This window comes from Podarcis liolepis (assembly GCF_965112155.1).
Source record: "Podarcis liolepis genome assembly, chromosome: 13".
NCBI lineage: Eukaryota > Metazoa > Chordata > Lepidosauria > Squamata > Lacertidae > Podarcis > Podarcis liolepis.
In genome coordinates this window covers 44,221,517-44,231,619 of record NC_139573.1, presented here as the reverse complement: position 1 = coordinate 44,231,619, position 10,103 = coordinate 44,221,517, and the positions used below count along the sequence as shown (strand labels likewise).

The 10,103-nt window shown below is 47.7% G+C and overlaps 1 protein-coding gene across 1 annotated transcript in view; it reads left to right on the top strand.

The window, feature by feature from the left end:
* The window catches only part of VPS25 (vacuolar protein sorting 25 homolog), a 6,650-nt gene extending 1,480 nt beyond the window's left edge, over positions 1–5,170 (top strand). The window contains exons 2-6 of the mRNA XM_083470354.1: positions 299–444; positions 1,710–1,763; positions 2,818–2,906; positions 3,797–3,872; positions 4,604–5,170. Of these exons, the coding sequence (XP_083326480.1) occupies positions 299–444; positions 1,710–1,763; positions 2,818–2,906; positions 3,797–3,872; positions 4,604–4,716 (478 nt within the window). The 3' untranslated portion in view covers positions 4,717–5,170. The remainder of the gene's footprint in view (positions 1–298; positions 445–1,709; positions 1,764–2,817; positions 2,907–3,796; positions 3,873–4,603) is intronic.
* The last annotated feature ends 4,933 nt before the right edge of the window (positions 5,171–10,103 follow it).

The window sequence follows — 10,103 nt, the reverse complement described above, 5'->3', positions numbered from 1 at the left end:
CTGGGAGCCAATGGAGGTCTTTCAGGACCGGTGTTATATGGTCTCGGCGGCCATTGTCCCTATTTTTCATGTGAGGCACATCTGTTGGCCAGCTCAGGGGGAAAAGCAGCGGTTGCTTCAGCCAAGGGGCTCTGAGCTCTCCTGAGTCACGCGACTGGGCCCAGAACATCATCATCATCACCACCAGGGTTTTCTGACAGGAGATGGGAAGTTTCTAATTCTTGATTCTGTTTTGGAACTAACTTAGCTGGATTTCTGTAATGGACTGAGCTATAGTGGTCCCTGTGATTGCGTTTAGGTTGCAGCCCAATGTGGACACGAGGCAGAAGCAGCTGACGGCTTGGTGTTCCTTAGCGCTTTCCTACTGCCGCCTCAACAAGCTCTACACCATGACTGTCGCAGAGGCGCAGGAGAGCCCACTGTTCAACAACTGGAAACTGCAGCGTATCCTTCCTCCCCCTAGCCTGTGGCGGCCTTACCTACCCTGGTGAGCAGGCAAAGGAATTCTGCTGTTTCTTTAGATGAAAGTGCTGGCTGCTGTCATGGAAGAACAGTTCACCGTTCAGGCTTGGAAGCAGTTCAGGCTTGCAGCAATTGTTCGTCGGGTTGCTGAACAAGGAAAAGCACACAGAATGACTTTACATTTTTAAACAAATGCTTTTTTCTAGGTCAGCAGCTCTAGCCTCATCTTGGGCCAGAACAGCATGTGAGTTCTCTTTTAGCCTTTTTAGTTTTGCTGAGCAGAAGATAAGTTTTTGCTTCCCAAACTTTTTTTTATACTCATTTTTCTTTGAAATGTCATCCCTCTGTATTGCAGTCTGGGTCACTGTTGAGCAGATGTCCTCAAAATATTAGTTGCCCTGTTGGATCTATTAAAAACAGAGGGACTTAGATGACAGTAGCTGACATTTCCTGGTGGGCGAATTGTATCAGAATACATTTCAGTTACACAGAATATCTCTCTTCTTGAGTTCTGCGAAATGAACTTTCTGCCCAACCCTGCCACTTTAGTTCATTAAAAAGTTCAATGCAACTATTTTACTCTTACTATAAAATAGGTGGTTGTTTTTCTGCAGTGACCTACTTTTGTACTTTTGTTGATGATGGGTTTTCTTACTCGGCACAGTATTAGGAAGCCAATTTTGCAATGTAAATTCAAGGTAGAATCAAACTTCTCCATAGTTTTCGTCCCCTGCAACATGGAACTTAATTACTTGAAACGTCTCAAGCTATTTGCTCTGCAGGTGCCTGCCTTCTGCACATGTTTGGGGTTGCCTTAGTGGATCTGTTGAGAGGTTGGTGGATGGTCCTGCCCTTCAAGCAAAGGGTTGAGTTAATGTCATTTAAACCCCTTCCAGTTCAGTGACCAAATTCTGAGTTGGGTTGGTTGCATGCTTGGTTTGATGGGCAAGTTACCATATCTGCTGCGTTACTGCAGCAAAGAGAAGAGCCATCTCCTTGAGAAACTAGAATGCTTCACCTTTTTGCTCCAAGCACAGTCATTGAATTTAATAAACATGACTAACTGTGGTTCATTAATTTCATTGGATCTGCTCTGAGTAAAAAAGCCCTGAATTCTGAGACCAAGACCTTTCAGGTTCCTTTAGTTGTCCTAAGTTGAGTTTGTCCTACTTTGTATTATTTTCTCGACTTCTGTATACCCTTTTCCTATCCTGTGCCAAGTGACTGTTTCCTTAACTGTGAAACAGGAAAGCTCCCATTGGAATCCATCATTGTGGTGTTAGAAGAACTCAGGAAAAAAGGTGGGTTCTGGTTTGTGTTGATTTTGAGTTAACTTTGCATTTACTGTTTTATCCAGTTCTCATTTTAAAATGCCAGGTAGGGTCTAACAGCTGGCATGGAAAACAAAAGCATCTTCCTTACACAAGTAAAGGTGCGTCAGGAAATGAAACTTCTCTGACCATAAGACAGTTTGAACTTCCTTCTTTATCCCAATTGGGGATAAAGAAAGCAACCAGCCATCACTGGTAACAGGGATAAAATGATGTGATTTTGAAATGGCAACAGACGTTTTGAGAACTCCAGGTTAGCCTGCTTCTGAAATCTTGAGATGTGTGAGCTTTTCAGCTGAATATAAAAATGGGTATACAATCATCAGGAGACATTTTAAGTCAATATTCTGAAATGAACAAAAAATGCTTCCCCCCCAAGATAGAAATTTCCTGAAATCAGAAAGTCTGTGGTGTTTAACTTTTAAAGATACGCTTCAAGCTGAAATTTCTGGTGGGATCTTTCTCTGTTTGGTGGCAGGATGGGGGGAAACTGCCACTGTGTATAATGCTGTGAAAATGGTTGTATGGAACTTGAGGGTCATGTAAATCCCTAATCCCAAACATGTTTATTTGGCGGCAATTCTCATCAATTTCAGTGAGATTCACTTCCGAGTAAGTGTGACTAAAATCACAGCATTAATGTTTTTGTGCACAGGCTCATCTAAGAAGTAAGCCGGGTTGCTGGGTTAGAGGATGAGGAATCAACTTGTTGCACAGGAGAGATTCAGTATCTGTTTTCTAAGTACAAGTGGGCCCTGATGTTATGTGAGAGCCAGTGTGGTGTAGTGGTTAAGAGCAGATGACTCGTAATCTGGTGAACCGGGTTCGATTCCCCGCTCCTCCGCATGCAGCTGCTGGGTGACCTTGGGCCAGTCACACTTCTCTGAAGTCACTCAGCCCCACTCACCTCACAGAGTGTATGTTGTGGAGGAGGAAGGGAAAAGGAGAATGTTAGCCGCTTTGAGACTCCTTAGGGTAGTGTTAAAGCGGGATATCAAATCCAAACTCTTCTGCTTCATTCCAGGGAATCTTGAATGGCTTGACAAGAACAAATCTAGCTTTCTGATCATGTGGCGGCGTCCGGAAGAATGGGGCAAGCTCATCTACCAGTGGGTAAGAGCAGATTCTGGACTGTGTAACCCATATTGGTTAGTGATGCTCCTGAAAGCCATTGGTTAAGGTCATGGAGGTACTGTATGCTTGAATCCGCTCCTTCCTCCCTTCCCACATTCTGAAGTTTCACCAGGCATTGTGCCCGCCCCCCACAGTGTTAAGGGCTAGAAAGTTGCTGTTATTTTTCCCAGTGAAAACAGAGATTCTAGGGACATTTTTTTCCTTGCCTGATACGCAAATTCTGTGCTTGTGCAGTGCAGTCATGGAAGCACAAATTCCCACCAGCCCAAGCAGATTGCCTGCGTTGAGTCTTGATGAACGGCTTTGGAGGGCTTGAAAAGTAAGAAAAAGGCTTCCAGAGAAGCAAATTAACCACGGCATCTGTTTGGTTTTGCTTTTTGTTTTCCAATAATAATATCTCATTTCTTCATGGGCCACTGGTCTGTTTCTGAGCACAGTTTTTAAAATGCTGCTGTTTTTATCTTTGAAGCCACGCACGCGTTGGGAACTAAAAACAGGTCATCTCTTGCGTGAACCTGCCTGTCTCTGAAGGTTGCGCAAATGGTGTTTGGAGAGAGGCCTTCTCAATGCAGGCAACCCGCAACTCAAATGTTCTCGAGGAGGCTTGCCTGGCGTCTATTCTAATGTATTTTCAGTGCCCAATGTCGAAGGCCTTCTGATACATTGCTCAAACTGTGTGTGTTTGTTTTTTCTCTTCTGTTATTTTTGTTGCTGTGCTTTGGTGCTCTGATTTTTTTTTTCCTTTTACGAAAAGCTGTGTTTAACATTTTTCTTCATTTTTATTGACTTATTGATCTGAGACTGGAAAACTGATAAATGCGGGTCAGAGTTTTAACATTCTCTTTCCCCCCTCCCTCTTCTGTTCCCAGGTGTCAAAGAATGGGTTGACCAACTCAGTTTTCACCTTGTATGAGCTGTCCAATGGCGATGACACAGAGAATGAAGGTAGCTTTGCTTGCACCTGGCAGAATTTTGCATTGTAGTGTTGAAACGGGCAACCCAAATGATCAAGTGATTGGAGCAACTCCTGTAGGAGGAAAATCTACAACCTTTGGGTTTTTCTAGGTAAAAGGTAAAGGGACCCCTGACCATTAGGTCCAGTCATGACCTACTCTGGGGTTCGGCACTCATCTCACTTTATTGGCCAAGGGAGCCGGCGTACAGCTTCCGGGTCATGTGGCCAGCATGACTAAGCCGCTTCTAGTGAACCAGAGCAGCGCATGGAAACGCCGTTTACCTTCCCGCCAGAGCGGTACCTATTTATCTATTTGCACTTTGAGGTGCTTTCGAACTGCTAGGTTGGCAGGAGCAGGGACTGGGCAGCGGGAGCTCACCCTGTCACAGAGATTTGAACCGCTGACCTTCTGATCAGCAAGTCCTAGGCTCTGTGGTTTAACCCACAGCGCCACCCGCGTCCCTAGTTTTTCTAGTTTAGAAGGGGGGGAAAGGGTGAGTAAGGCTGCATTATGCACAGTGTGGATAAAAAGAGGAAAACCTTTGCTTCTCATAATACTAGAACCCAGGTTCATCCAGTGACAGACAGAATTTCTCGACCCAGTGCATGGTTACACTGTGGAACTCTCTACCACCAGATGTAGCGATTGCTGCTTATCTTGTGGAAGCTTTTATGTGTGGTTGCCAGATCCCTCAACCGAGGCTGTTTCCTCCTCTCCTAGAGTTCCATGGCTTGGAAGAATCCATGCTTCTCCGTGCTCTGCAAGCTCTGCAGCAGGAACACAAGGCTGAAATCATCACCCTGGATGACGGGCGGGGCGTCAAGTTCTTCTAACCAACCTTCTCCTCTGGCTTTCTGGTCTGACTGGGCAAAAGTGTTTTTTGGGTTGAAGGGCTTCTCTGTGCTCTGGTTTCCTTGCGTCAAAGGCCAAAGCGGCAACGTGTTGTCTTGGCGGCTCAGCGCCCGACTCCGGGTTCTTCCTTCCCCTCTGCTGCTTCTGTCCCTTTTGAGGGGTTGTGGTGTTCTGAAGATGCTCTGAATAGATTTGTAGAGGACCAGAGCGTTGGCGGGGTGCAGCTGACACGAAGCAGGTGGGGGCTCTTTGGGTTTGGCCTCCCCAGGGCACACCACGGACCCTGCCGCTTGCAGCTGTGAGCCACAAAGTTGGGATCAAAAACCTAGTAGTCTCCCTCCAGCAGGGCAGGAGGCCATGCAGACTGGGCTATCCACAGCAGGATAAGGCATTGAGGACTTTAGGCAAAATTAAACCACACTATTTACAAGACTAGTCCTGTGTGCTTGTGTCTCTGTATGCGTATGTTGTTCCCCTGGGGTAGTTCATGTCTTTATTCTCTTCCCACCCCGTGACTCGCATCACCTCTTTTCATTTTTTAGCCTGACACCAGGCTCCTGCTGGTGCATTTGAACACTTCCCTCTCTCTAAAAAGCCAAAGCAATATTGCCCTCCTGGCAACGTGAAACTGCTTCTGCCTTACGTCTCCCCTGTTTCTAATCCATCACAAGGATTAGAGGGGCTGCAAGACATTACCCAGGAGTCAGCAAGCCATCTCGCTATCCAGACTAGTTTCGTCATCCAAAACGTTAAGGTGTGTTTTCTCAGATTGCTGGCCAGCAACACCTTGAGAGTTAATGGTGGGCAGTGATATGACGCTTGTGAGAATTTAAAAAACAACAACTTTTTTTGTCTTTCTCGGTCATGTTTATCAATCCCAAGAATTCAGAGAAACAATAACTTTCCAGCAATTCTGCTAAGAGCTTGGGGCTTTGCTGCCAAATATGTACTGAAGAGCCTTCAAAGTAACATAACTTTGCTAGCAAATTTGCTGTGGCTGGGTTGCGGGGAGCAGATTTAAGACGCTTTCGGAGTCTATGTTGCGCTTCTGCTTCTCGTTCTCCTTCCCAAGCAGGCAGCCATTTGCATATATGGACCAGAAGTTTAGGGTCGTACTTGATTCCACTGGAGTGGAGCCAACTTTGCCTTCCGCTCCAACAACCTGAGTAAGGGCAGTCTCAGGAACGAAGGAGATCATCTTGCCCCCATCTGAACGAGGTCACCGATTGCAGACCCCGCTCAACTTGGAACCTTTTGAATTCCAGAAACTCGGAACCTTTTTAGTTCGGGGGAGAAAGAAAAAGAGCTGTATCTCAGATGTGGAATAATATCTGTCCTAGATATTGCTGGTTGTTGGGACAGGTTTGGCTCCTACCCCAGTGGGGTCCCCCGTTATATTTCTTGCCATTCAGTTCCGTGGAAAATAAAATAAAAGTACAGCAGTGAGCAGCCAGCCTCCCAGTACAGTGGTGCCTTGTTTCCCGAACGGCTTAGTTGTTGAACAAATCGGCTCCCGGACGCCGCAAACCCGGAAGTAAGTGTTCTGGTTTGCGAATGTTTTTTGGAAGTCGAACGTCTGATATGGCTTCCGCTTGAGTGCAGGAAGCTCCCGCAGCCAATCGGAAGCTGCGCCTTGGTTTTCAAACGGTGTCGAGAGTCAAACAGACTCCCAGAACGGATTAAGTTCGGGAACTAAGGTACCACTGTATCAGGCATCTCTACCTGGCGGCAGAAAGGTAAGAGTGATTGAGACTTGGAATACCTCTGGTTCAACTTTGGCTATTGTCGACAGTCTGCTGTCTACGGCTCCCAGTTTCTGCCACGCGGAGAAGCTTTCTGGGCCTCGTATTTTGGCGTGGCCATCTTTGTGGCTCTGGGCCCGCCAAGGGATAAGCGCAAGGTGCCACCAAGATTTCCCTTAACCCCATGCTCTGCACCCTATCCATTTTGCTAATCCAAAAGCTCAGAAACCTGCCAATGTGCTGGTGTCAAGACTGTTCTGGCCACAAGGACGCTTTAAAACGCTCTTATGAAAGGAACCCAAATAGGATTAGGGTATTTGCAATCTGATACGGGCAGGTGGCGAGGGAAATCCCAAGGCACATTTTGGTATTTTAAAAGTAAAATTGATTGCAAACCAGTGGCTTAAAAGCACACACAAAACGGAACATGGGAAATAACATTATCTTGGCTGGTACGGTGCTGTGCCCAGGGAGGATCCCAAGGCATACTTTGTTCCTAGAAGTCCTTGTCAGGCCGTTTCAAAGTGTTCCCAGAACTGAGTCGGTTGCATACTTCCTGGGCTGCTTGCAGCTACTTGCAGCCATGTGTCCCGCCAGGTCAGCATCAGGAAAAGAATTAACTGACAAGCTGGGGAGAAGAATCAACTGACAGACCAAGGAGGACTAACTTGCTGAGTCACTGTGTCTGTCAAAATGCCCTGTTTCAATTTCATGGCATCCTCTTATGGCAGGGTTCAGTAAACTTTTTCAGCAGGGGGCTGGTCCACTGTCTCTCAGAGCTTGTGGGGGGCCAGACTATATTTTGAAAAAAAGATGAACAAATTCCTATGCCAGTGTTTCCCAACCGGTGTTCCGTGGCACACTAGTGTGCCGTGAGAGGTTGGCTGGTGTGCCGTGGGAGGGAGGCGGGCGAGTCGGGCGGTGAGAGGCGGCGGCGGCGAGGATCCGCGTCGAGCCGGGGGCGGCTCCGCGGTGGTGGTGCCGAGGTTTCTCTCTCCATTCTCCCCTCACACACACACACACAGGAAGATCAGCTGACAGGACCCAGCCAATGGGGCGGCGGCGGGGCAGCGCGTGCAAAAGGGAGGAGCGCGAGACAGCGGACGAGGAAGAGGCCGGCATGTCCGGGCAGCAGCAGCAACAACAGCAGCAGCAACTCCCGGCGACGGCTCCTCAAGCCCCGGGCAACCCTACTCCCTCACCGGCCTCGGCCGCCCTCCTGCTCCACCCGCCGCCGCCTCCCCCGCCGCCGCCGGCCACCTCGGCCCCGCCGCCGACCCCTCCTCCGCCCGCTATCGCCGCCACCACCACAACAGCCGCCGCCGCCTCAGCTGCCGCCGTCCCTCACTCCCTCGCTTTGCTGCGCTGCCTCCTCCCCCCCCCCCACCCCCAAAGCTTGGAGGTTCCCCGGCAAGGGGGAGGGAAAAAAATTGAAAACTTTCACTTTCGTGCGTCCCTCCCGGCGTGACGCTGCGCGCTGACGTCACGGGGCTGTAATGGTGGTGTGCCTCGAGATTTTTTTCTTCAAACAAGTGTGCCTTTGCCCAAAAAAGGTTGGGAAACACTGTCCTATGCCCCACAAACAACCCAGAGATGCATTTTAAATAAAAGGGCACATTCTACTCATGTAAAAACACACTGATTCCCAGACCATCCGCCGACCGGATTTAGAAGGCGATTGGGCCGGATCTGGGCCTTAGTTTGCCTACCCATATCTTCTGGTGTTGAAATCTTGTCTCAGGATTGTCACGTCAGGCTCCTGGCCCACGGAGGAAGAATATGGAGACCTTAAAACAAAAAAGTAATGGCAGCCATGTTATCCCATAAGGAAAATCCAGAAACCATATTAACGTGACACCTTTATTAGGCTAAGCAAAACATCGCAAAGTTGTATGTAGTCTATAGAATTCTCCAGAATCCTTTGTCAAGTTTGACACTTAAGGGGTGGTTAGGACACAGTGGAGTAATTTTTTTACTACACTACAAACTCTTCTGTTTGGGCTCTGGACTAGGATTAGCCATTTGTTCTTTTCTGGCACCGCTCCTGTGCCTGATCTGCAGGAATTTTGCCGAGTGAAACACTTCCTGGTATAAGCTTCCCCCGCTTCATTTTGGTGTGTCAAATGTCTCTCGAAGGCACTAGGGCACAGCCATTCCCTCAAAAAAAAAACTGATTCAGAGGGGCAGTTGCTGTAGTCCATGGCAGTGGGTGGGAAATGAGTTTTCTGATTCCTAAAAGACTAGCGGGTACTATTGTGCCACAAACAAATGGAAGTGCATTTGTGAAATGTTGCCCTCCATTGACAGATATACGCATACACTTCTGTAAAAAGGAGAAAGCGTTTGTGAGCCATGTCGCTGAAAGCGTGTCATGAAAGTACCTCTCTCTGAGGATGCCCAGTGACTTTTTTCTTCTCATAGAATCGTAGAGTTGGAAGGGACCCCGAGGGTCATCTAGTCCAACCCCCTGCAATTCAGGAATCTCAAGTAAAGCATCCATGGCAGACGGCCATCCCACCTCTGCTGAAAAACCTCCAAGGAAGGAGAGTCTACTGCCTTCTGAGGGAGACTGTTCCACATGTTCCACAGCTCTTACTGTCCTTGAAATGGACACTACAGTGGTACCTCTGGTTATGTACTTAATTCGTTCCGGAGGTCTGTTCTTAACCTGAAACTGTTCTTAACCTGAAGCACCACTTTAGCTAATGGGACCCCTCGCTGCTGCTGTGCCGCTGCTGCACGATTTCTGTTCTATCCTGAAGCAAAGTTCTTAACCCAAGGTACTATTTCTGGGTTAGCGGAGTCTGTAACCTGAAGCGTATGTAACCCGAAGTACCACTGTATATTTCTGCAGATTCACCCTAGAATAAGCATTAGCCTTTTTTGCTGCTGCGTCACACTGCTGGCTCGTGTTAAACTTGTGGACCACCAAGACCCCTAGAATCCTTTTCACATTTACTGCAAGTGTCTCCCATTCTATATTTACGCATCTGGTTCTTCGTGCCTAAGTGCAGAACCTTACATTTATCCGTGCTGAAATTCGTTTTGTTAACTTGGACCCAGCTCTCCAGTCTGTTAAGGTTTTGTTTCGTTGCCAAACAGTTAAGCAGTGCAGCAAACAGTTGACATCTGCCAGCTCGTTGCCCAGGCAGCTTTGAGAGCCGTGTGCTTCTGGGACAACAGTGGGGCTGCGTCAAGACCCAGGGCCTTCACAGTTTCAGCAGTCGGCACTCTCCTCCAGTGCTACTGTTCAGTGAAGCTTCCTGTGCTCTGCCCATTAGGCCTGCCTGCCAAGCAAACCCCTGTATGTGGATGCAGAACAGAAAGGGTTGTAAAATAGTTGGGGTGTCAAAGGCTATGAGAGCAAAGAGTTCATTGTTGTTTTTTCCAAAAAAAAATATTATAATACAAAACATAAACACAAAAGAAAAACATTACACTTAATAAACAATGCCTTATGAGGAATGGCTAAGGGAGCTGGGCATGTTTAGCCTGAAGAAGAGGAGGTTAAGGGGTGATATGATAGCCATGTTCAAATATATAAAAGGATGTCACATAGAGGAGGGAGAAAGGTTGTTTTCTGCTGCTCCAGAGAAGCGGACACGGAGCAATGGATCCAAACTACA